This window comes from Rhinolophus hipposideros, assembly GCF_964194185.1.
Source record: "Rhinolophus hipposideros genome assembly, chromosome: 16".
NCBI classification, from domain to species: domain Eukaryota; kingdom Metazoa; phylum Chordata; class Mammalia; order Chiroptera; family Rhinolophidae; genus Rhinolophus; species Rhinolophus hipposideros.
In genome coordinates, this window is record NC_138062.1 from 49,136,377 (window position 1) to 49,163,118 (window position 26,742).

At 46.2% G+C, this 26,742-nt stretch overlaps 1 protein-coding gene across 7 annotated transcripts in view; it reads left to right on the forward strand.

The window, feature by feature from the left end:
• The first annotated feature begins 3,107 nt into the window (after positions 1 to 3,107).
• NWD1 (NACHT and WD repeat domain containing 1) overlaps positions 3,108 to 26,742 on the forward strand; it is a 63,120-nt gene continuing 39,485 nt past the window's right edge. The window contains exons 1-8 of one of the 7 annotated variants that reach the window (XM_081077476.1): positions 3,108 to 3,418; positions 5,181 to 5,296; positions 5,804 to 5,946; positions 7,621 to 7,690; positions 9,852 to 9,937; positions 11,789 to 11,905; positions 16,895 to 17,192; positions 20,651 to 21,923. In XM_081077476.1, the coding sequence (XP_080933602.1) occupies positions 5,935 to 5,946; positions 7,621 to 7,690; positions 9,852 to 9,937; positions 11,789 to 11,905; positions 16,895 to 17,192; positions 20,651 to 21,923 (1,856 nt within the window). In that variant the 5' untranslated portion in view covers positions 3,108 to 3,418; positions 5,181 to 5,296; positions 5,804 to 5,934. Of the gene's footprint in view, positions 3,419 to 5,180; positions 5,297 to 5,803; positions 5,947 to 7,620; positions 7,691 to 9,851; positions 9,938 to 11,788; positions 11,906 to 16,894; positions 17,193 to 20,650; positions 21,924 to 26,742 lie in introns of those variants that run through there. The other 6 variants (XM_081077475.1, XM_081077477.1, XM_081077478.1 and 3 more) reach the window with 6 other exon arrangements.

Sequence of the window (26,742 nt, forward strand, 5' to 3'; positions counted from 1 at the left end):
ACTTTCCCCCATCCAATCAGAGCTGTGCAGCTATAACTCCGTTAGCATCTTCACTGATCAATCAGAGTGGCTCTATTCTGAACAATCAGGACGGTGCTTTTTGGACCAATCAAACTGTGATAATTTGGAGTTCTCATTTGCATGAGGATGGACCAATCAGGAGCCGGGTGCAGGGACTTCTCTCTTTATAATTCAGCTTCCCTCTGACTCCAGAGGCCCGCTTTTCCCTTTCTACCTGAGACTGGAGACTGGTTGCTGGGCTGGACCTGAGCAAAGCAGAGCTGTCTAGTTGGAGAGGGGCCATTTCGCCTGGGGACTGCCTCACAGCCATCCTGTTTCGTAATTGAGTAGTGTGCACTGAATGAAGTTTCCTTCTTCACCACATCACAAATTGGGGATTCCTGGTGGCGTTGAATTGGTGCCAACAACCATCAGTTGACAATACTTAGGAGCAGAATTGTTGGGTCATATGGTAATACTGTGTTTAGCTTTTTAAGACTGCCAGACTATTTTCCACAGTGGCTGCAGCAGTTTACATTTCCAACAACAATGCATAAGGATTCTAATTCTTCCACATCCTCGCTGCTTGTAATTTTCTACTTTTTAAAATTATGTTCACCTTAGTGGGCATTGTGGTTTTAATTGACAAATATCTTAAAATAATATTTAAAAAAAATCAAAATCAATGCAAAAAAATCCATGATGAACAAAATATCAAAATCTTAATAAAAACGGGATCTGGCCCTGATTTGCATAGTCCTCTCACTTGCCGCAATGTATTTAAAATTGTGATACGTCATTTATGGTGGATTTTTCTGCACTGATTTTGATTTTTTAAAATGTCACGTTAAAATATTTGTCCTTTTACCACAATTAGAAAATATTATTTATCTTTATTGCTGGGTATTTTTTTGTTGACCTCCACCCCTCCAACCCCCTCCGCCAAATGTTGTGCCCCAGGACAATGTCTCAGCTACCTCCCTCTCCCACCCGCCCTAGGTTCCCGCGGCTTCTGCCCATTGCTGCGGCATCCCCTGCGCTGCCCTCCAGGGGGCGCTGCTTCCCCTCTCATGCTCAGCCCAGGCATTTCCTGCCAGGTCGAGGGTGTATTTCGGTTTATTAACACCTTCCAGCCTGGATTTCTCTTCTGTTAAGGTCGGAATGATAACGTTAAACTTGCGGGGATGGCAGAGGAGGTGTGGAAGTCCCCTGACTTTGGGCTCAGCACCTAGTCAATACAAAATAATCATAACTATTCCTTAAGAGCACAGATGGAAGACTATTTTACCCTTTTACTATGGGTAATTTTAAACACTCACAAAAGTAAGCAGTAATACATAATGAGTCCCCAGCCCTAGCCTCCACTGCTATCATCCCCTGGCCAACCCCTACCCATCCATCTTGCCAGCTGGAATTACTATTTCTAAGCAAAAATCCCAGTCACCTTACATATCTAATCATTCTGTAAATATTTTATTATGTGTCTCCAAAAGATAAAGACTCTTTAATGAAGCCTAACCACAATACCATTATCACATTTTTAAAACTTTGCCAAGAATCCTTTAATACTCACAGATTCCAAGGTGGCCGGCAAAAGCATTCGACTGTCAGCTCAGCATGGGCTAATTGTTGAATTTCTCTGAAGCTAATTGTGGGGATGGAGTCCCAGAGAGCAGTTTCCAGGCTCTCGGCCTCACGTGGAAAGGTGCTGGCTCGCATGGTAGATGGTCATCAGCTGTGGCTGGTTGGCCATCAGCTGTAACCAATTAGCCATTGGCCATGATATAACTGCAGTGGCTGAGCTAGCAGGCGCAGATTACAGTTGGCGAGGGGGTTGGTTGGTTGGCAGAAAAGCGGATGGTGGATTGTAGCTAGCAAGTGGGGTTAGCAAGCATGGATGGTGGATTGCAGATCGTGCGGATCCTACTTCCTGTGTCTCGCCCAGCTGCCAGTGGGACTGGGGTGCAGGAAGACCCCTTGTTGGGGTACTGGGGGATGTTTGCTTTTGTGTCTCCAACCCAGCCACCAGCGAAAATACAGTGGTATGAACCCCCATCCATGGCTCCGTTGGTGTTCCTTTTTGGCCTCACCATATCCTGCATTCTGGTGAGGGGAGCAGGACTAGAGACCCTGCATGACACTGATTTTCATCATTGGTAAACCAGAATAACAAACAGAAGTCCCCAGGTCGCTGGGAGTATTAGAGACAGTATGTATATTTGCACCTGAAACTTAAGAGTTACTCGACATATAGCAACATGATCATAGTAACATGCCTATGTAACATGAGAGCAGTGGTTCTGAATCAGGGGATGGAGGGGGGGACTCCGCTCCCCAGTGGACAGTGGACAATGTTGGGGTGATGGTGCTACTTGCATCTAGTGGGTGGGGGCCAGGGACGCTTCTCAAAATCCTCCAGTGCACAGGACAGCCCCACCAGGATGAGCTGGCCCTAAATGTCTATGCCGAGGTTGGGAAACCCTGTTGTAGAGAATTATGTTTCATTAATGCTTGCTGGGACATGGACACAGGAAGTGTTGATTCCTGACTCTGTCACTTGTTGAGTGAGCCTGGTAATAATAGTAATTAATTATGGCCAACAATCGGTGGGCCTTTTGTATAACCCAGGTGTGGTGCTAGGCTCTTTATACACCTGTATTTCATTCTCTTACCATCCCAAGAGATTGCTGAGAAAACAAGCTCAGAGAGGCCCACAAAAGGGTTTCATTTCTCTGGACCTCCTTTCTCCATCCGTGTGACAGGATCATAATATCTGCTTTGACTCTCGGGTTGTTGTGCGGACTGCCAATGCCAAATGCCAACCAGTTGGCACCTCATAAACCCTCACCAAATGGCATCTGCTATGTTGACTATATTAGCCTGGCGCATAACAGTTAACCACCGAATTTGGCTAAGTGCCCAGTTTAGCTGGGGCCTGAGAGCCACACAGTTTCTTTTCATTCTTCCAGTTGCTGGGGGAATTGGCAGGGAGAGACCTGCTGATTATCTGAGACAAAAGTTACTAGGATTGCCGGGGGCTTGCTTTCCGGCCAGCACTGGGCCCAAAAAACTTTCTTTTCCAACCTACTTCCCCAGAGGATTCGAAACTGTCCCTTCTACCACCAGCAGGAGTTAGAGGGAGGCTGGAACTCCCAAGACAAACCAGAAGGCAGTCGCTGCAAGGGGCTTCTGTCTTTTCTGAGGAAGTTCAGTCCTGCTTAGTTGTCTGCAGCAGCAAACAGGAATGGAGAAAGATGGATTGTTGTAGGTGAGTCTGTTGATGTGACAGTTATTTGCTGAGCACCTACTATGTGCCAGGCATGCCAACCTTGCCAGACAAGATCCTCGTACTGGTCAAAGTCACATTTTCTTGGGAACGACAAGCAGTAAACAAGCACAGAAGAAACATCAGCTGGTGGTGAGTATCTACTGTGCAGAGAATTAAAATAGGTTGATGGCATCAGAGTGACTTGGGAGGTCACTGAGTAATGAGATGATCAAGGAGAGCCTCTCAGGAGGTGGCATTTAAGCTGAAATGTGAAAGACGTGAAAAGACCAAGGATAGAGCATTCATGGCATGTACAAAGGCCCTGAGACTAAAATAAATTGGCTATGTTAGACCAGAGGCATATTCTTCCCCCTAGTAAACATTGGCATTGTCTGGAGATAGTTTTGATCGTCACAACTTGGGCTGGGGGATGGTCTATTCCTGGAATCCAGTGGGTCAAAGCCAGGAGGCTCTTCAGCATCTTACAGTGATAGGACAGCCCCCACTGCACAGAATGAGCCAGTCCAGATGTCAGCATGCTGAGGTTGGAAAAGTCTGGGCTAGAGGAATAGAAAGAAAGCCTAGCGTGAATGTGGAGGTGAAAACCTCTGATCTTCTTATGAACGTCAGGCGGTGGTAACATAGCCATGCGCTGGAGTGGGGTCACATCTCCCACTCAGAGACACGGGGAAAGGAACAGAGATTTCTGGAGAGGCAAATTCAAGGTCAGGAGACTGATGAGGAGGGGCTAAGATAAGGCCTAGACTGACGCTGGGACTTAGGTAAGGTCAGCAGGGTGTGGCTAAAGCAGAGGGTCTGGGTGGATTGTGGGAAGGTGGCTGGATGGCCAGGCTGGCTTTGAGGGTCTCTGGAGGAGATGGAGCCATACTTGCTCCCTGACTCTGCGCTTCCAGGCTAGAGAGAACGTTTTCACTCTGAGCCTCCGTTTCCTCCTCCATAAAATGGTGATAGTCAACCCTACATCACAATATGTATCAGGTCTGTGCAGGAAAGGACTAACTCAGCAGGCCTGGGTTGTCCATACCCTGCACGTGAAAGCTTTGGCCCTCTCTCAGCTCCTGGGAAGTGTGTTCTTTAAGCCCTGGAAATGTCCTGCCTAATAAGAGGATCTTTGTTTACCTGGGGGCCTTGGGACATGCCAGGTAATCTATGCGAACATTGTGACGTATAATGGGGACAGTGGTACCAACTGAACCTCTGGAGGGGCCGGAGACTGAGATCAGCCATGTCTTTATAAGCAACAGCCAGAAAAACCTTGGACACGATGGCTGGGGTGAGCTTCCCTGGTTGGTGGTGCACCATGTGTTTTGTCATACATTGTGGCTGTGAGAATTAAATGCTGTCCACGTGACTCCACTGGGAGAGGACCCCCAGAAGCTCAGGCCTGGTCTCTCCGGGGTGCCGCCCCATGCACCTCTCTTCCCACGGCTCACTTTAATCGGCATCCTGTGGGAGTGTTTATGTGTGGCTGCCTCAAAGAGGCCCTCACAACTGCCCAATGTTGAGCAAAACTGCTTAGTCATCTTTTTCATGAAACCACTGTTGGACTAATCGTACATTTAAGGTCTCCCTTCAGTTCCCTCTGTTTTAGTAATAAAAATTTACAAAAGGAAGGGGACAGCAAAGAGACATTGAGGGTAGCTGTTTTATTTAGAAGAGGCATCTTGGAGCTCTGAAAGACCACCGGGAAGGCATCCTTTCTGTTATTGACTAGCGTTTAACATTGAACATAAAACATTTAAAATGGTCAGCATAAAGTGATGCAAAAACTCGTACAGACGGTCCCTGACTTACGATGGTTTGACTTACAGTTTTTGACTTTACAGTGGTGCCAACGTGATTTGCATTCAGTAGAAACTACTTCGCATTTTGAATTTTGATCTTTTCCCAGGCTAGTGATAATGTGGTGCGATACTCTCTCCTGATGCCGGGCAGTGGCAGGGAGCCGTAGCTGCTAGTCAGACATGCGATCCTGAGTGCAGACAGCAGATACTTTGCAGTGTGGTAGTAAGTGCATTTTTGACTTAAAATATGTTCAATTTACAAGGGGTTTATTGGGAAGGAACCTCACCGTAAGTCAAGGAGCATCCATATAATGAAAAGTTAGTTTCCCTTCCAATCAAGGCCTCTAAACTCTTTACCCAAAGCCAACCACTGTTAACCTGTGTCTTTTCACTGTAACAAACTATAACGGTGAGTAGAACAGCTTTCCTGAATCCCGTGAGTCCTTCTAGTGAATCCTCGACTGACGGCGGTCTTAGGGACCCCTGAATGAGAGGGTCTTTCCTGGGCAGACAAGGCAGGGAAGGTAAGTTGAGGCAGAGACGGAAAAGGTATGGAAAAGCTCAAACCATTCGTTTGAACTGATACCACTATTTATTGAGTGTCCGTACGTAAAGAGGGGACTTTACATACCTATTTCCCAAACGCCCGTGCACATTTTGTTATCATGGACATTTGGGCATTCCTATTGATTTTCAGAGATGTTGTGCTTCCTTACATGTTGCGCCCAAGGTGAGTGCCTTGCTCTCCTCACCCTAGCCCAACTCTAAGTGGGCCACCATTCCACAGCCGATGTAGCTGATGTCCTGGGAGAGAGGCCACCTGCTTGAATCCTCCATGAAGGCGGCATTCCCACCAGGCCCATGGACGCCGAGGTATGCCTCCCTTCTAGCTGGGGTTTGTTAATATTGACAGGTGGGGGGGCAGGACTTACATCACCAGGGCATTTTTCCATCAGGTCTAATCATGAGAAGGTCATTCCTTGGTCATACAGCCATGTTTTTGATTATTTCCCCCCAGTTTTATTAAGGTGTAATCGATATATAACATCGTGTAAGTTTAAGGTGTACAACATGTTGATTTGACGCACTTGTATATTACAAAATGGTTACCATCGTAAGTTAACTATCACCCGTATCACGTCATATAATTACCATTCCTTTTTTGTGGTGAGAAAAAGAAGAGATCTACTCTCTCAGCAAATTTAAAATATATAATCCAGTATTATTAACTAGAATCACCATGCCGTACATTAGATCCCCTGGAATTTATTCATCTTATAATTTGAAGTTCGTAACCTTCAACCAACATCTCCCCATTTCCCCACCTCCCCACCCTCCAGCCCCCGGTAACCACCATTCTACTCTGTTTCTATGAGTTTGGCTTTTTTCGATCCCACATATAAGTGAGATCATACAGTATGTGTCTTTTTCTGTCTGCCTTATTTCCCTTAGCATAATGCCCTCGAGGTCCATCCATGTTGTTGCAACTGGCATTTTATTATTATTATTATTATTATTAATATTAATATTAATATTATTATTTCAAAGACCACTTCTCAGTTTGATGTGGGCAGGTTCCTAACTGCCCCTGGAGACCTGCTAATCTCCCTTCTTTTCAAAGAGAGCCAGCTTCGGGCTCCAGGCCACCTGCATGAGAGGAGATCTGGCTCGAGTCAATTTCACGCTGGTTTCTCAGTTTCTCGGCACTGCTGACATTTGGAGACAGATAATTCTCTGTGACAGGGACTGTCCTATGCATGTAGTATGTGGAGCTGCATCCCTGGGCTCCACCACTTGAAGCAAATAGCTCTCCCTCCCCCCGTCATGACAACCAAAATGTCTCCAGACACCGTAAGTGTCTCATGGGGAGCAGCATGGCCTCCAGCTGAAACCTGCTAGTTTACATAGCACAGAGGTGCTGGACCTCCTTGGAAGGGTCAGTGAGCGCAGGATTGGGTGGGGAATTTCTCTAAGTTCATCCTTCTGGCCCGCCCTACCAGGGCTGGGCACGGCTCCCAGCATCCCACAGCCTCCCTTTGCACACCTGGGCCCAGGCTCAACTTTCATGGAGCCCCAAGGGACCCAGGTGTTCGAGAGGCTGGTTGGTCCCTGGGCCCCAACGCTGAGCGCCAAGAAACTGCAGTTGCTGTGGCAACCGCTGATCTCTTAGGGTAAGGAGCTGGTTGGTTGAGGGGCAAAAAGCTCCGGTGCCTGGAGTAGCCAACATTTGAGGGCCTTGGCTGGGAGGCCACTGTCTAATGTCCTCCTGTTAGCGTTTGCAAATCAAGCAGAGCAGTGGGGAGCAATTGGTTCAGCTTTCCAAGGGTGCTGGAGGTGATGGCTGCAGGTCACCGAGGGGGCCTTGGAGGGTGAGATGGGCACCCCACTCCAGATGGCCTTGCCCAGCTGGCTTCTCAGGAAGGCCACTAAGTCACTGGCGTGAGGTGTCTGAGACCTAGTGCCTTTCCCGGGGAAGGATTGCCCAGGTGGATGGGCAGTATGAGCGTGGGTCCCCTTAGCCCAAGCACCTGCCGGCGGCTTCTCCAGGGTCAGATAGGCCCCCTCCCAGCACCTTCATCCAGCACTGTGGCGATCTTCATCAGCTCTGCAGTCTCAGGTAAGGGGCAGGGAAGGGCTTGGGTTTTAAAGGTAAGTGGGCACTCTTGGGGGATGCCAGGGCAATGAGCATGGCCTATAGGGTCCTCCAAGAGACCTGGATGCGAATGCAGCCTGGCCAGTGACGCACGTGGGAACTGGTGAGGGGAGCCTCCCGGACCCTCTGTTTCTTCTTCGATAATCTAGGCTGAGGGTCTGACTTGGTAGAGTTACTGTAAGTGACAAATGATATTGCAAGTAACATTTATGATGAACACACTACCTACTAGGCTTAAAAAGTGCCAGAGTCTTCCCATGGCTACAAGACCCTGCACGGCTGGGCTCTGCTCACCGGCCATCTTTATCTCATATGATCCTCTTGTCACCCACATGTCACACTGGGCTCTGGCAGGTCCTGGAACCCATGAAGCCCCAAGAGCTGTAGTTATTTAATTTATGTACTTGTTTAATGCCTGGCTCCTCCCACCAATCTGCAAGCTCGGTGAGGGCAAAAACTACATAGAGTGGTGTGCTGGCAAATGTTTAATACCCTGTTCTCCAAAAATTAAAAAATAAAAACCCCAGAAAACATAAAACACCTGATTTGTACTGCCCAACACTTTACAACAATTTCCATCGTGTAAATCCTCCCACCACAGTCCATTTTGAGGTGCCAATGTGACTTCATAACCATGCAGTCGGGCAAGGCTGTGCGGTGGCCCACCTCCCTCTACTATTTTTCTGTTACAAAAGCAATAGCAGTAAACAGAAAGAGCGGAGCTCATGGCCGACTATAGTAAAATAACTTGGAAGTCGTGAGTTTTGAGCATTTGCGATCTCTGCTTTTACAATAATGTATTCCATCGTCAATTCAGATCATTTCATTTTTCACAGTGTCTGTGCCAACAACTGGCTCACAGTATTCATGAAAATCCAGCCATCAGCTCTCCCAAGCAGCAGGGGCCAGCTCTGGCATACCACGCTATTTGTGTTAATATATGTCTCATTTGCCATTGTGCCCTTGATCTTAGCAGTGTCTATACCTAAGGAAACTTCCCAGTTGATATTTTGTGGACAAATATAAATAACCTGTGGGATTTATAAGAGAGGTATGGGAAGGGCGGGGAACAGATCCGCAGTGGGTGTCCAGGTCAGCTCCCATGGCAGGACCTGGGTGGCTTCTTTGTACCAGTGACTTTGGGAATCTTTTATAGGACACTAATGTGACCTCCCCTTGGCCACGTAGAGAAAACAAATTGTTCTTCTACACCTATGTTGCATTAGGTACTTTCACTTTTAAGATGCAATGATTCAACCAAGGCTTATTGAGTGCCTGTGTTGAGTGCTGAGAAGTCAGTAATGGCCAAGACAAGAAGAAGTTCTTGATTTTGGGGAGCTCACAGCCCTGCAGAGCAGAGGCATCAACCCATTTTACAGAGGGGGAAACTGAGGCCAGCCTGACACTTGGCATCAGGCCACACAGTGCAGTCAGTGATGGAGAAGGTCTTAGAATCCAGGTTTACCCTGGGTAGGGCTGCCAGAATTAGCAAACACAAAAAACCAAAACAGCAGCAAAAACAGGACATCCTGTTAAATTTCATTTTAGATAAACCATAAATAATCCCTTTCTATAAGTATATCCCAAATATTGTATGGAAGGAACATAGTTATGCTAGCTAATGATTTGTTGTTTATCTCACATGCAGATTGAACTGGGTTTATCGATACACACAATTGCACGGAATGGGACATACACCAACAAATTATTTGTTCCTTGTCTGAAGTTTAAATTAAACAGGGTTTATCCAAAATGCAAATTTATCCAAATAGTGCATAGAATGGGATATACTTATGCTCTTAAGTTATTCATCGTTCATCTGAAATGCAAATTTAATGAGTGTCCTGTATTTTATATGGCACCCTAACCCAGGGCAACCAACCACCCTGGTTAGTTGGGAATGCAGGGTTTCCTGGGATGTGGGATTTTTAGTGCTGACCCAGGGAAAGTCCTGGGCAATCTCGGTGGTTGGTCTCCTCAGGTTCATGCCATGTTTTTGTATCTTTTGATTTGCTGTGAAGGGCCCCAGCCTGAGTAGAGAGCGAGTGAAGCTAAGAGCAGAGCCACAGGCCAGGGAAGAGTTCTGGGTTCCTCTATCTAACACCCTCCATGCCATTCCTTGCAGATATGGATGCAGAGAGAGAAGCTCTGCAGAGCACTGCGTACCCCGAAGTGCAGACCTTCTGCCAGAAGCACGGCCTGATGTTTGAGGTAATCACCTGCCTGCTTCTTACTGCCTCAGTTTCCACTGCCCGGAAATTAGAAATGAGGGTGTACCACCCAGGCAGTCACACAGGTCCCTAGCTTGAGGGACCCCATGCTTGGTTTAACGCTTTCCTGCTGAACCTTGAAATCCATGATTTTTCAACAAGAGACCCACATTTTCTTTTTGCAGTGGACCCTTCAAATTCTGTAGCTGATCCTGGCAATGGGCCGGGGAGATAAAAGTCCCCTGAAAAGGCAGGTGGAGGGATGATGGCTGTGGTTAGCACAGGCCGTATGGCACAGGGCTAGGAGCAGACAGCCGGAGACCTGCTCCTTGCGCATGTCACTGTTTTGTTATTTTTTTCCTGCCCTCCTGGCCTTCTCTGCACTGGGGCAGCTTCAGGGGAGTCTAAGAGGTCTGTGGTATACGCAGGGTGGGCGTTGAGGTGTGGGGTGCACCTTTTTCTGGATTGCAAGGGTGTATCTGATGTGCATCGTCATCACGGGCCCCAAACAGAGTCTCCTACCGCTCTCACACCAACCCTCAGTGGGGATGTCGCTGCGCGGATGTTTTGGTGTAGAAGCTGACAAACCATCTTTAGAGTCTCAGCTTCAGTGGACTCTGCCTCCTGGCCATTTATGGCAGTGGTTCAAAGGCCCCTGGATTATGAGCTACGCCATCATTGACATAGAGGACAAAGAAGCGGTGCTGGGAATTCGACTCCGCCTGCCATTGAGAATGAGACACCGCTCAATGGCAGAGGCACTAAAAAGGAACACTTACGAGCTGAGAACTGATGAAACTCCCATACTCCTCCTTTAATGTCCACACGGTGCCAGCTATGTGACAAGCTCTGTAAACACCCTCAACTCAAAGACAGGGAGAGGAAGGTTGTTGCCCGAGGCTGGTAGCTGACCCTTTTTCCTTCTCTCTTTCTTCCTCCAGTCACATTCAGTACTGTGAACCTTTCACCCTATGCTCTAGTTCATTAGAAATTGATGTCTTCCCCTCTGGGTGAAAGAATTTGAGGAGGTAGGGACTATTCTGAGTCCCATTCTCCCCACTTCCTCATCCCAGCCTTCCATGGGCTGCATGAATTGAGCCATTCTGCCGGCCTCCCTCTGACTAGCAGGCAAAAATGGACCGCAAGCGTGTGGTTGCCAAGGAGACTTTGCCACATCTGATTTTGGCCAAATTAAACACCCTCCTTTGCAAAGAAAGCTCTGCAAACAAGTATGGACATGTCCTCGCTTTAAAAAGAACAGTTTGAAAATGCCCAAGGTCTTAAAAGCTCTCAAAAATGTTTTTAAGTAAATTTTGATTTTGGAATTTAGATTTACAGGAAAGTTGCATAGGGTACAGAGTTCCCATATATCCCACACCCAGTTTTCCCCCGAATGTGAACATCTTACATTATTAGGGTGCATTTGTACAACTAAGAAATTGATACTGGTATGTTGTTATTAACCAACCTCCTAATGTTATCCAGATATCACCAGTTCGTTCTGGTCTAGGACCCTGTCCAGGGAACCCCATTGCTTTTAGTCGTCACGTCTCCCCAGTCTCCTCTGGTCTGGGATGGCTCTTTGGTCTTTCCTGGTTGATCATGACCTTGGCGTTCTTGGGGAGGACTGGCCTGGTATCCTGCAGGATGCCCCGATCTGGGTCTACCTGATATTTTCCTCATGATTACCCTGGTGTTATGGGTTTCATTCAAGTTCTTTTCATCCAGACATCCCCCTTTCGGGAGAGGCTGTCAAAATTTATTGAAAGAAACTTTATGCGTTTGTCAAATGGAATTGAAAAATTCATCCATCCTGCTACCTCCCTGACAAACCCACGCTTGTCATCTCCAGGTCGTTGATCTGAGGTGGGGTATTCGGAACACGGAGGCCACTGACCACATGACCACAGACCTCTGCTTGGAGGAGCTTGACCGGTGTCGGAAAACATCCCTAGGGCCAGCTTTTGTTGTGAGTGTCTCGGGAGGGTGCCGCTCTTACTTCTAGCACCATGATATGACTCTTGCTTCCCAGCCAGACCCACCAGTGGAGGGATATGGGAGCATTTCTCCAATCATACCCAATTGCAATGGCCTGCCCATGGCAGACATTGCTAATCATTCACAGCACCTTTTCTGCAGAGCTAGCTGGGATCCAGACATTAGCAGTCAAGTGGAAGCTGCAGGTGAGTTGGAGAGCAGTGTTGAAGCCCACCCCAGCTTTCCCACCCCCTCTACTTTGTCTGGGACTTTGGGATCCTGTAAAACCAAGGAGAAGGTGGACACCCACAGGGTATTTGGAATTTTTTTCTCCCATGTGCCCGATGGTATTGGGAGCAGACTCTGTGGCCCATTCTGAAGCCTGCCTCAGGGGCAAAGTTCCTTCCACTCTAGACGAGGTCAGTTTTCACCTGGTCTTCTCTCCTCCCCTCCCAACTATACCCCCTTTGTTGCCAAAACAACCCACAGCTCACAAGGAACTGTTTGGGCTTTGATTTGATGATATTCCAGAGTTTTGATTTATTACACCACCAATATACATCCAAGAACTATGACATTTTGGCTCAGAAATCCTAGAGCAGGGATCAGCAAACCCAGCCCTCTGCCTGTTTTCATAAATAAAACTTTATCGTTATGCAGCCATGCCCCTTCCTTTACATATGGTCCATGGCTGTTTTCCAGCTACAACTGCAGAGCTGAGTAGCTGGGACAGAAGCTGTCTGGCCTGCAAAACTGAAAATATTGGCTCTCTGGCCCTTGACAGTTAAGGTTTGCTGACTTCTGTCTTGGAAAGCAAAAAGGGAGAAAGCCCAGAAAGTATCTTTGCCAACACACCTTAATCACAAAGAAGCTTTGAGCAGCTCCCAATAAAGAGAAAAATCCTCTATACTTCTCCTGGAGACAAGAATGTAGAATGTAGGAGAGTATGGTCCCATTATAAAATCTCTTTTCTAGGGGAATAAAGAGAACCAGGTAAGGCCCGTTTGGCCTTAGATTTGTACTGCCCAGTGCGGTAGCCATGAACCATATGTGGCAATTTCAAGTTAAATTACATAAAATCAAGTAGAAATAAAATTTCATTTTCTCAGTCCTACTAGCCACGTTGCAATGGCAAGGGGCCACCATAATGGATGGCACAGATGAGAACACGTCCAGCAGTGTGGAAAGTTCTAGTTCTGTCTGAGAGATTAGACCTCCCTAAAAGACGCAAAGGTCTGGGCAGGGTGTGTGAGAAGCTTTCTTTATTATATATTAATTTTTATCTATACAACCGGGCTTGCATTTTCATTCTTTTGCTCTCGGATTTCTTGGTATGTTGGCACCACTTTTTTCCTCTTTCTCTTTTTCCCCAGTTTTCTTGAGATATAATTAACGTACAGCATTGTACATGCTTAATGTATATAGCATAAGGATGCCTTACATGTACTGTGAAATGATTACTACAATAAGTTTAGTTACTATCATCTTGTCTAGATTAAAAAGAGAGAGAGAGAAAGAAAGGAATCTTTTCTTCCATGTTATGAGAACTCTCAGGATCTATTCTCTTAGCAACTTTCCAATATCCCACATATTATTGTTCACTAGAGTCATGTTGTACATTACGTCGCCAGGACTCATTTATCTTGTAACGGGAAGTGTGTTCCTTTGAACCACTCCATTTTAATTATTATTGCTTTAAACTGCACCCTAACATTTGGAAGGCTCTACATTCCCGCTTGTGCATCTCCCTCACAAATTATTTGTTCCCCAGTCTTCTCATTTAGTTTTCCAAATGAGCCTGAGGTTGATCATTTTGTTAAGTTTCAAAGAAACAAAATAATTCTTAAAGGAAAAAGGGAGATGGGGAGAAAAAGAACTCCAGGGGAAATTCGATTTTGCAACCCAAACTGCAGGCAGCAAAAAGCACAACGCAGCCTCCAGGTGACATGGGGGACAGCAGGATGATCTCTGAGCTTCCCCCAGGCGGTACCGGCCCAGGGACCTTGAACATCCTTCCAGGAGGGCTCATTGGGCGGCCAGGACCTCTACTCACTTGCTGCTTTTCTCCTGTACCAGGCATCTCCCCTCTGTTGTCTGAGAATCAGGGCTTCATTCTCCTTCAGTGGCTCTGATTTGGGAGACTTTCCATGAAAATCGGAGCTGCGCTGGAGGCCCTGGGAGAGCCTTCTCTCTGGTAAATAAGTCTTTAGGAGGCGTGGCAGGGAACGCTCCCCAAGCACTTCCTTCTTACCGTCCTGGGTCTCTTGGGCCACCTGAAGCTCCTGTGTCTCCTGACGACTCCTTGATCTTCTTTTTTTCTTTCCAGCTCTTCCTGCTCCCCTTGCTCTGGTCCCACAGATATAAGCATTTTTTTTTTTTAACCATCTGTCTCCTTAAGATCTCCCATCTGTTGTTGGCTGGCGACTCCTTTTCCAACTTCTCTTGTTCCAACGAGGCTGTCACTGCTGGGAAGGACCCAGGAGGGAGAATATCGTCCTCATCAACATCCAGCTTCCATTTCTCCAGGTTTCCCCGGTGCACATGCCTGGAATATTCTGGAACCACCCAATGAAGAGGGGAGGGGTGCTTGCTTCCATTTTATAATGAGGAAACTCAAGACTTTGGGCCCGGTGTCCTAGGTCTGATTCTCTCATGTTCCAGTTTGTCCTTTGTCCGAATGTGTCAGGGCAGAGAGGGCCTTCTAGTATTCTTGGCACTAGAACCAAAATCTTAGGGCCTCGCCACACCCTACAAACTCTTGCCCACCCGACAGCCTCATCTTCCTCCACTGCTCCCTCCTTCGTGGTGCTTCAGCCTCCCTGGCTTTCCTGCACTGAACAAACAGGGGTTTCCCCTGCTCATACGGGTCTGCACTTCCTGCCACAGGCTCTCAGCACATGCCGTTTCTGCTGCCCGCCAGGAACTCTGCCCAGCCTTCTCTTCTCAGCTCTTCTGTGGCAGGATCCTCACTTCCTCAGGGGCGTTTCCCTGACTCCACGGCCCACATGTGCTTTCTTCCTAGCACTAGGTCAGCGGCACTTCGACACGAGTGTCATTCTTGGGTTGATGACCAAGACCATCCTGGTCACAACTGTCTCTTGAGCAGCTGTCGTGGGCTTGGCTCAATAAATATTTGGGGAATGACTGTGCTCAGAACTCAGAGGTTCCACCCTGGGACCTGACCCCCCACCCCAACCTCTTTCCCAGTTGGCCCTTTTAAACCCATGGCCTCAGACCAGTTCCAATTTGGGACCATCCCCGGGGCCTCAGTTTCCACACCTAACAAGGAAGGAGCAGGAGTTTGGGTTTTCTAAAGCCTGCTGCAGAGGCTGGGATTAGGGTGAGCAGAGTGAGGCATTCATTCAACTCTAGCACAAAATTTAAAGGGACACCAAAAGTCTTAGTTATCAAGATAAATATTTTAATGCAATATTGTTTTTTGAATACAAAAATTGAACCAAAAGAAACAAAATATCAAAATTCTAAACAAAGACAGGATCCTTCTTGCACTTTTGAGACCCACTTTCACCTCCCTCTCATCAAGCCCTGCTCCCTGGCTGCCCTTAGAGACAGTCCTGCCCCCAGGGCCACATCATAGCCTGATATTTGGGCAGAGCCAACAGAGGCTGTAGCTATTCCTGGGACAAGCCAGTACCTACATATGAGAAGCTACAGTTTTCTTGTATGTACAGTTAGGGGGAGTCAGAGAGTCCTTGGGTTGCTGGAACAAATCACCAAACTGATCGGCTTAAAATGACAGAATTTATTGTGGTCTGGAGGCCGGAAGTCTGAAATCAAGGTGTCAGCAGGGCTGTGCTCCTTCTTAAATATCTTGGGGAGAAGTTTTCCTGGTCTCTGCAGCTTCTGAGGGCTCTAAACGGTCCTCGGTTTGTGGCTGCATCACGCCAGATCTCTGGCTTTGCTGTCATACCCTCTTCTTCTCTGCTTTTTGTATCAACTCTCCCTCTGCCTGTCTCTTATTAAAGACTCTTACGATTGCATTTAGGGCCTATCTGGATAACCCAGGATAATCTCTCCAGCTCAAGACTCTTAATTTAATCACATTGGCAAAGACCCTTATAAGAGGCAGGGGTCTCCAGAGAAACAGAAGCAATAGAATAGATAGATTGACAGATAGATAGATAGATTGACAGATAGATAGATAGATAGATAGATAGATAGATAGATAGATAGATAGATAGATAGATAATAGATGTTCTATAGGTATAGATACAGATTAGATGGAAATAGAGATAGAGATAGACAGGAGATTTGTTGTAGAAATTGGCTCATGTGCTATGGAGGCCGAGAAGTCCCTCCACCTGTTGTCTGCAAGCTGGAGACCCAGGAAAGCTGGTGGTGTAATTCACTCTGAGTCCCGAGCCCTGAGAATTGGGGAGCTGATGGCATGAATCCTGATCTGCCATTCCTGATCTGAATACCTGAGAATCGATGTCCAAGAACAGGAGAAGACAGGAATTTGCCCTCCCTCCTTCTTTTTGTTCTTTTGGGCCCTTGATGGACTGGATGAACCCCCCTGCATTGGGGAGGGCCCCCTGCTTTACTCAGTCCACCAGTTCAAATGCTAATGACCAGCTCTCGGGTGTCCCTTAACCCAGTCAAATTGACACGTAACATTAATCATCACCTTTTTCCATGTAAGGTACATTCACAGGTCCGGGGATTGGGTCTGGATATCTTTCGGGGGAGGGCCACTATTTAGCTACCACAGAGGGTTTCCCAAGCAAAAGGTTCTGTGATGCTTCGAGCTCAATCAAATTCCAAATGTACCAGTCCCATGTGCCGTGCTTTCAGGTACTTCCACACGCAGATGCTGTAAGTCTCTGCCTGCACGTCTTAAGGTAATTGTAGCTATGGCTCTATGGCCAGACCCATTTTTAGGGGCCTGGTGTGCCTCACTCAGGGGCACAGAGCTAAGAGCCAGAGCCAAGATTTGAAACTGTGCCCCTCTCTCTGCCAGGCCCTCCTAGGTGACCAGTATGGTCCCTGTCCGGTCCCCACACTGATTGAAGAGAAGGAGTGGGAGGCTCTGAGGGCCCAGCTGGCCACCAGGCCGGGTGACCTACAGCTGCTGGCTCACCATTTCCAGAAGGACGAGAACGCCGTGCCCCCCACCTACGTGTTACAGGCTGCGGGCCCCAGGGAGACACATGGGCCTGAGGAGGCTACCCTGACCTCTGTGCTTCGCTGTGGTGCCCAGCAGGCCAGGAGGCTGGGTCTCATCACCCAGGAGCAGTGGCATCACTACCACCGGTCAGGTGAGGCCGCGGGACACCCCTCAGGGTCCACGGGAAATGCCCATGTGCTCAGAATACACTCCACATGCCCCGGTCCACATTTCTGTCAATGCCAAGCTGGCCTCGCTCCTGGACCCCCGGTTCCAAGAAGGTCATTTTTACAGATGACCCAAGAGAGTCCAGCCCCATTCAGTTAAACCTTGGTCTCTTAGGATCCTCTTCTCCCTCCATGTCTCCTTCCCTTACTCCAGGGGGCCCCTGGCTTTGGGGGACATGTTCTAGGATGACCACCATTTCTGTTTGCCTGAGACTGAGAAGCTCCCAGGATGCAGGACTGTTAGGACCGAACCCAGGCCAGTCCTGGGGAAACTGGATGAGTGGATCCCTCTGTGTTAGCCGAAGTCAGCCCCTGCTGAGGACTCGGAGTTGTCTGGCCTTGCTGCACCTGCCTCAGAGGTGGAAACTGAGGCGCAGGAAGGCAGAGTCTCATCTGCCCCAGGGTGAGAGTAGGGATTTGACCCTGTGACTGTTGAGGCCATCACCCAATTCCCATCTGGTCCCTTACCTCTCACCTCTCACCCCACCCTCTTCTTCCACCATCCTCTACTCCAGATACCAGAGAGTAAAAATGCAGTGTGATCAATCCATTTCCCCACTGCTTCCTGCCAGCGAGAAATGGGTTATTACTGTTCAAGGGTTACTAACATGTCAGTATGTCAATTTAAATTATTATACATACTAAATATATGAATTTATATTATTAAAAATATTAAATATATGAGTTCATTTATCAGCATATTAAATACAGGAATTTATATTATACTGAAATTTAGTATATTATATTACACTAAAAATATTAAATATATTAATTCATTTATAAACATTAAGTGTATGAATTTAATCTTACTAAAATATACTGGTTATTATATATTATCGATTACTGAAATATTAAATACATGAATTTATTTATCAACATATTAAATATATGAATTTATATAATGAATATATTAAATATGTGGATTTATGTTATAAACATTAAATATATTGACTTATTTAAAGATATTGAATGTAGTCATTTATAGTAATAGTATTTTAATTTTATTAAAATATATCAATTATGTTTATTATCTATTAGAGCTATTATATATTAATTCTACTAATGACATATCTATTTTAAAAAATAAACTTCTTTGGGGGGATCATTTTAGATGAACAGGAAAGTTACGAGGTTATAAAACTACAAAGATAGTACCGAGTTCCCATATGTTCTTTGCTCAGATGGTTTAGTATCTTATGTGACCGCAATACATTTGTTGGAACTGAGAAATTAACACTGGTACTTAACATCGGTACGTGGTGATTAACTAGACTCCAGACTTTATTCAGATTTCCCCAGTTTTCTCATTAACATTCCCTTTCGGTCCCAGGGCCCCATCCAGGATCCCACCTTGTGTTTAGTCGACATGTCTCCTTAGGCTCCTCTGGTCTGTGACAGTTTCCCAGTCTTTCCTTATTTTTCACAACCTTGACCATTTTGAGGAGTGCTGGCCTGGGGTTTTATAGAATGTGCCTCACTCCAAGCTTGTCTGGTATTTTCTCGTGATTAGACAGGGGTACCTTGATGCCCACCTGATATCATAGGTGATGCTGCCCTTGATCCTTTCGTTAAGACTAGGAATGACATATCAATTTTGAATACACTATTTATGTAAATAATGTTAATGGCTACTGTTTACAGAGCACTTGCTATGTTGCTATTTGTTTGCTCCATGACACGAAGCTTAATGTGCTAATTGCTTTCATGATGTATCTGCCATCAGGGCCACATTCAGAGGCTGGCATCTATCTTGTACTTTGGGATGGGGCTGGATTTGCAGCTCAGCCTGGCCCCTTCCCAGCTGCATTGACTTCTGGAAGCCTTAAAGCCTCAGTTTCCTCATCTGTGAATAGGGACTAATCAGTTAGTATGTCATGGAGTCATTGTGGGGTCTAAAGGGTCTTGTCCCAGCCGTGAACTTGTATTCAAGCTCTGAGAAGCAATGTCAAACCTAGCCCATTAAGAAGTTCCACTTGGAATAAAAAAATTAAAAAATAAATAAATAAATAAATAAATAAATAAATAAACAAACAAACAAACAAAATAAAAAAGTCCCATTTGAAAGAACAAGTAGAAACTCCTTGAAAGTAGCAGAAAGCACAAATGCATGTTAGCAACGGTGTCTCTCAGCATCTTATTTTCCAGTTGCTTTGCTCAGCTTTCTTTTTTTTTTCAAATTTTTTATTTTGAAAAAGAGATTTGCAGGAAGTTGCAAAAAAAAAAAATAGTAGGAGGAGGTTCCATATATCCTTTACCCAGTTTCCCCCGAAGGTAACATCTTGCAAAACTAGAGTACAATATTCCAACCAAGAAATGGACAATGTTATAATCCCGAAAGAGCACAACTTTTACAGGCACACCTCTGCATGTGTGCAAACGTGTGTGTGCATGTATTTCATTCTGTGCAATTTTATCACCTGTGTAGCTTCGAGAAACCACCACAGCCAATACACAGGACTGTCCCCTCACTGCAAGGGTCCCTTCCGCTCCCCCTTTAGGGGCACAGTTACCCTTCCCCACAACCCCCACCCTCTGGCAATCACTAATTCGTCTCTATCACTATAATTTTATGTTATAGAAGATAGAATTGCACATTCTGTAACCTTTTGAGATTGGCTTTGTTCCTTCAGTATAATGTGCTCAGCTTTTCACAAGAATGAGTTCATAAAAAAAACCAAAAAACTTCATTAACAGCCTCTCAGGATTGAACTAGTACAGCCATGTCACAAGGGAGGAAACAGAGACTCAGAGAGGTGCAGTGATTTGCCCAAGGTCATAAGTTGCTGGTGATCTTAGATTGGTTCATGCCAAAATGGGGTCCACCAAGGATCCCATTTCAAAACTGTTAGTTGCCTTCACTTCTGACCTCCATTCACGGGGCTGAGGCAGGTGTGGGGTCACTCCAAAGAGGACTTTTGAGTGGCTCTTGTCTTTAGCTCGGAGACTGAATCCTGTCTCCCAGTGAAGGCCTGGCTTGCTCAGCCTTAGAGAACTCGGCGCCTCTGCTGAGTGTAGGGTGGCTTCAAAAATACTCCTCTGGTCTGATTGCTATTTCCAAACAACAGCCTCCAAGGAGGAGTCATTGTGGGCCCTTCGCCCTGGAAAATATGTGTCCTCAGAGCAGCTGCTGCATACTCTGGGACAGGGCTTGGCAAAGCATGGCCCGAGGGCCAAATCCGGCCCACCATTTGTTTTTGTAAATAAAGTTTTATTGGAACATCCTCAAGAGCATTTGTTTGCATGTTGTCTATAGTTATGCCAGGCCACTCAGGCTCATGTTGAGCTTGAGAACCAGTGTCCACATCTCCCAGGTGTCCCCACTCAGGCCAGCTGATGACATAATGATGACCACACTCTCTTCCCTTCTCCTCCACTTTTGCAGTCATTGAGTGGGAGATAGAACGGGGCCTGCTGAGCTTGACAGATGGGCACCAGGGGGCCACTGTCTTCCTGAGAGAGATCCAAGACCTCAACAAACACATCCTGGAAGACTGTGCCTTGAAGATGGTGGACCGGCTCCCAGACGGTTGCCTGGACACAGATGCCCAGAACCTTCTCAGTAGCCTCAAGGAGCGTATTGCTGACATGCAGCCCGGAGTCCTCAAGGCCCACCATTTGCTGTGGAGCCATGACCTGGTGAACCCTAAAAACAAGGCTCACACTCAGTACCTGAAGGAGTTGGGGGAGCAGTTTGTGGCCAGGGCTAACCACCAGGTCCTCGAGCGCCTCAGGGAGCTGGAGGCAGGCAGGCAGGAGTTGGCATGGCTCTACCAGGAGATCCGCCACCACTTGGGGCTGAGTGCCGAGGCCACCAAGACCTTCTGTGGGCGCCAGGAACTCCTGGCCCAGGTGGGGCAGCAACTCCGGCAGAATGACAGCCACCCCCACACGCCCCTGGTGCTTTTCGGACCCCCAGGCATTGGAAAGACAGCGTTGATGTGCAAGCTGGCTGAGCAAATGCCGGGGCTGTTGGGCTGCAAGACGGTGGCCGTCCTGCGGCTCCTAGGGACATCGCAGATGAGCTGTGATGCCCGCAGCCTGCTCCAGAGTATCTGCTTCCAGGTGTGCCTGGCCTACGGGCTGCCCCTGCCTCCTGCCCAGGTTCAGGAGGCCCATGCCAGGATGGTCCAGTTTTTCCACATCCTCTTGCACACAGTCTCCTGCCGAAACTTCGAGTCCCTAGTGATCCTGCTGGATGCTGTGGATGATGTGGATTCCATCCGCCGTGCTCAGAGGATCCCCTGGCTGCCTCCCCAGTGTCCCCCGAGGGTCCACCTCATCCTTTCGGTCTGCTCAGGGCAGCAGGGAGTTTTGGACACTGTACAGCAGACGATCATGGATCCAGAATCCTACTGGGAGGTGAAACCCCTCTCTAGCAACCAAGGGCAAGAGATGATCCAACTCCTGCTAGAAGCCTCCAGGAGGACACTGAGCCCTGGGCAGAGGGACCTGCTCTGGGCCAGCCTCCCGGAGTGCGGGCACCCTGGGCGGCTGAGGCTGGCCTTTGAGGAGGCCCGGAAATGGACGTCCTTCATCATGCCGGCTCCTCTGGCCTCCACGGCTAAGGAAGCCATGCACCAGCTGTGTGCCCGCCTGGAGCAGACCCACGGGCAGCTCCTGGTGGCCCGAGTGTTGGGCTACATTGTGTCTTCCAGGTAAGTCTCTTTTTTGTTCTTTTTTTTTTTTAATCTGGATTAGTTTTATTTTTTATGCTAGTAAACAAAGTTTATGTACAAGAAAAATATAAAACATGTGACACAAAAGTCTCTCTCTTAAAAATTAACATAATTTGACGTACTAAGTAGCAGCCTAATATACAACTCATACATTTTAATGCATATTACTAAGAAGCTTGAGTTGCAATGCATTTTTTTTGGAAAGGTGCTTTCTGCCATTTTTTTAAATGCATACATAAAATTAAGTTTCTTTTTAAAACAAGGAAATTCTCAGAAAACTTCAAACGAAAACCTTTCACAGACCTGAAAGTGTTTGATAACATTAATCTGACCTTTATTATTATCATTTGTTTCAGTATCACCTTGCTCTAGATGGCATTTTTGTCTTTTCCACCCATCCCCCACTGCCTCCCCTTTGGCAGCTATCAGCTTGTTCTCTGTATCTATGGGTTTCTGTTTTGTTTTTTTTTTATTCGTTAGTTTTGTTTTTTAGATTCCACATATAAGTGAAATAATATGGCAGTTGTCTTTCTCTGCTGACTTATTTCACTTAGCATAATACCCTCTAGGTCCATCCATGTTGTTGCAAATGGTAAGATTTCATTCTTTTTCATGGCTGAGTAATATTCTATTGTGTGTATATATACATATAAACAGAGGGTGCCAAAAAAATGTATACACATTTTAAGAAAGGAAAAAACTGTATTAAAATTGTTATACTCAACATATACCGATAACAGAAGATGAATACAAGTCATGCATGTACACTTTTTTGGCACCACCTGTGTGTGTGTGTGTGTGTGTGTGTTTGTGTGTATTCCACATCTTCTTTATCCATTCACCTATCAGCGGACACATAGGTTGTTTCCATGTCTTGGCTATTGTAAATAATGCTGCAATGAACATAGGGGTACACACATCTTTTTGAATTAGTGTTTTGGATTTCCTTGGATAAACACCAAGAAGTGGGATTGCTGAGTCACATGGTAGTTCTATTTTTAACTTTTTGAGGACCCTCCATATTGTTTTCCATAGTGGCTGCACCAATTTGCAATCCCACCAGCAATGTACAAGGGTTCCCTTTTCTCGCATCCTTATTTGTTGATTTATTGATGAAAGCCATTCTGACTGGGGTGAGGTGATATCTCATTGTGGTTTTAATTTGCATTTCTCTGATGATTAGTGACGTTTAGCATCTTTTCGTATGACTATTGCCCATCTGTATGACCTCCTTTCAGAAATGTCTATTCAGGTCCTCTGCTCATTTTTTAAACAGGTTGTTTGTTTTCTGGTGTTAAATTGTATGAGTTTCTTATGTATTTTGGATATTAACCCCTTATCGGATATATTGGCAAATATCTTCTCCCATTCAGTAGGCTTTTTGTTTTGTTGGTGGTTTCCTTTGCTGTGCAAAAACTTTTTAGTTCGATGCAGTCCCACTTTTTTATTTTTCATTTTTGTTTCCTTTGCCAAGGAACCTTCATGTCGTTTTCCATAGCGGCTGCACCAATTTACAATCCCACAAACAGTACACAAGGGATTTCCTTTTCTTCGTTTTTAACTCTTTTTAAAATTGAAGTACAACGCGTGCATTCATCTCCTAGGGCTGCTGTCACAAATCACAAACTGGGTGGCTTAGAACAAGAGAAATATATTCTCTCACAGTGTTGGAGACCAGAAGTCTGAAATCAAGGTGTCTGCAGGGCCATGCTCAGGTGCCAGGGGAGAATCTCTTCTAGGTTCTGGTGTTGCCAGCAACCCTTGGCATTCCACATTCCTTAGCTTGTACACGCATTAGCCCAGTCTGCCTCCATCATCTCCTGGTCTCCCTGTGTGTGTGTCTGTCTAAAATTCTTTCTTTTTTTTTTTTTTTAAGATTTTTATTGGAGAAGGGGAACAGGACTTTATTGGAGAACAGTGTGTACTTCCAGGACTTTTTCCAAGTCAAGTTGTTGTCCTTTCAATCTTAGTTGTGGAGGGCGTAGCTCAGCTCCAGGTCCAGTTGCCATTGTTAGTTGCAGGGGGCAGAGACCACCATCCCTTGCGGAGTCGAGGAGTCGAACCAGCAACCTTGTGGTTGAGAGCCCGTGCTCCAACCAACTGAGCCATCTGGCACTGGCCCATGTGGGAATCGAACCGGCAGCCTTCGGCGTTGGGTGCACGGAGCTCAAACCGCCTGAGCCACCGGGCCGGGCCTAAAATTCCCTCATCTTGTAAGGACACTGCTCAGTGGATTAGGGCCCACCTTAATCCAGGATGCTGTCATCTTAACTTGATTAATTCCCCAAAGACTATTCTCAAATAATGGCTCGTTCACAGGTTCCAAGTAGACATTAACTTTGGGAGAACATGATTCAACCCACACCAATTCACTTCTCATAAAGTTAACTTTTTTAAAATGTACAGTTCAGTGGCATTTTGTACATTCCCAGTGTTGTATAACCTTTTCCTTCATCCTTCTTTCTGCTTTCCTATCCATCTATCTCTAGAACATTTCATCACCCCCAAAGGAAACCCTATCTGCACAAGCAGTCCTTCCCCATCCGCCCTCCTTCAACCCCTGGCACCCACTAATTTGCTTTCTGTTTCTATGGATTTGCCTATAATATTTCTTTTGTAAAATTTTTACTTTGAAATATAATACTGTCAAATTATAGACCAGTGGAAGAACTCCCATGGTACAAAAAATAGTGCAAAGAATTCCCATACCTCAGGGTTTCTCAGCCTTGGCACTACTGATATTTGGGGCCTGATCATTCTTTGCAGTATGTGGGGGCCATCCTGTGCATGCAGTAGCACCCATCCCCAGTTCGGACAACCAAACATGTCTCAGGACGTTGCTAAGTGTCATCTGCAGGTAGAACAGCCTCTAGTGGAGCACTGCTGTGTGGGAACAGAGTCCCAGGGAGCAGTTTCCAGGTTCTCAGCCTCATGTGGAAAGGTGCTGGCTCATAGTAGATGGCCATCAGCTGTAATCAGATGGACATCCGTGGTGGCTGGGACGCCATCAGCTGTTACCAATTAGCCGTTAGCCACTAACATAATTGTCATGGCTACCCTACGGGGTGGGTTGGTTGGTTGGCAGAGAAGTGGACAGCAGGCTGCAGATCATGTAACTTCTGCTTCCTGTATCTCCAACCCAGCCACCAGCTAGAGTATAGTGGACTCCCCTGGGCTCCATTGGTGTTCCTTTTTGGCCTCATCATATCCTGCGTTCTGGTTCAGGGAGCAGGACCAGAGACAGCTGCCATAACCCTTCTTACAGAATCACCAGTTTGCCATATTAGCTTTGTCTCTTCCTCTCTCCCTCTCCTAATTATCTATCAATCTTTTCCTTCTGTCCTTCTTTCTATTTTCCTATCCATCATCTTTCTTTCTACCTTTCTATTTTTCTGACTATTCATCCATCCTTCTTTCTTTCTATTTTTTTCTATTTTTCTATCAATCTATTATCTATCTATTTTTCTATCAATCTATTTTTTCTATCTATCTACACACACACACACACACACACACAATTTTTCCTTGAACCATCTGAGAATTCATTACAGGCATCATTCCCCTTTATCCTTAAATACATCACATATTTTCTAAGACTAAAGACAAGCAACACATCGCCACAGAATAATGATAAAACTCACGAAATACATCATAGACACAATCATATTACTTAGTACACAGTTTATAGTCAAAACGTGACCATTGTCTCAAAAATGTCCTTTAGAGATGCCAATCCAAGATCACACACTGCATTTGGTTGTCATGTCTCTTTGGTCTCCTATAATCTGGAACATTCTGCCATCTGTCTTTGTCCTTTTGAAGAGTACAAGCCAGTTATTGTGTAGATTAGCATTTCTAAATTTTCAATGGTTATACGTATCTCGATCCTGTTTCTGAATAAAGAGTTCAGCAGGTCTGGGGTGGAGCCTGGAATTCTGTGTTTCTCCCATGCAATGCTGCTGGTACAGGGAGCAAAGCTGGGGGAAAGATTGTCGTTCTCTCCCCCTGGGTTGGTCTGATGTTTCCTCGTGATCATATCCTCATGATGCTTGGCCCTTCTTGGGCACAAAATTTTTCCCTACTATAAATTTGCAATGTTCCCCTTTGTAATTAATAAGCAACGCGTGGGGAGATCTCAGAAAAATCTTCTTAAAGCAGACTTCTCTCAAGAATCAACCGCAAGCCTGCATCTACATCTAATTCCAGGCTTGCAGCATGGGAGTCCGCAAAAATCTAACAGGAAAATCCAATTCCAGTGTGTTTACAGAATTTAAAGGAATGGAGGTGTAAATGAGGTAGCTGAGCCCAGAGAAAGTCTCAGGGCTGTGAACTTCTGTGAACCTGGGTCAGGATCAGGAGGGATTGCTCAGAGATGTCAGTTGTGGAGGGTGATCAGAAATAATGAGCAGGAGAGAGGAGTACGTTTGTCAGACTCACCCAGCAGCCCACTCCCGCCTCCAGGTGGGTGGAATGGAGACCAATTAGCAGACACACCAGGCAACAGAGCTTTGTCTTAATGCAAATGGCTGTCAGGAACACTTGAGCCCATCTCAGAAATGCTGGATGATGCAATTTTGCCTCTTCCCAGTGTTGGGGGCAGTGTTTCTCTTTCCAACTTTTGTCTTTTACCAAAAATCAGGCAAGATACGCGGCCATCAGCGAGGGGGGGTGTTTTGTTTGTTGGTTGGTGTTTGTTGGTTGGTTCAATCTGAGGAACAGAATCCCACTCATGCTCATGAATAAGAAATAGGGCTTTATGCCAAGGCCATGGGAGGAATCCAGGGCCACCTGATAGCCA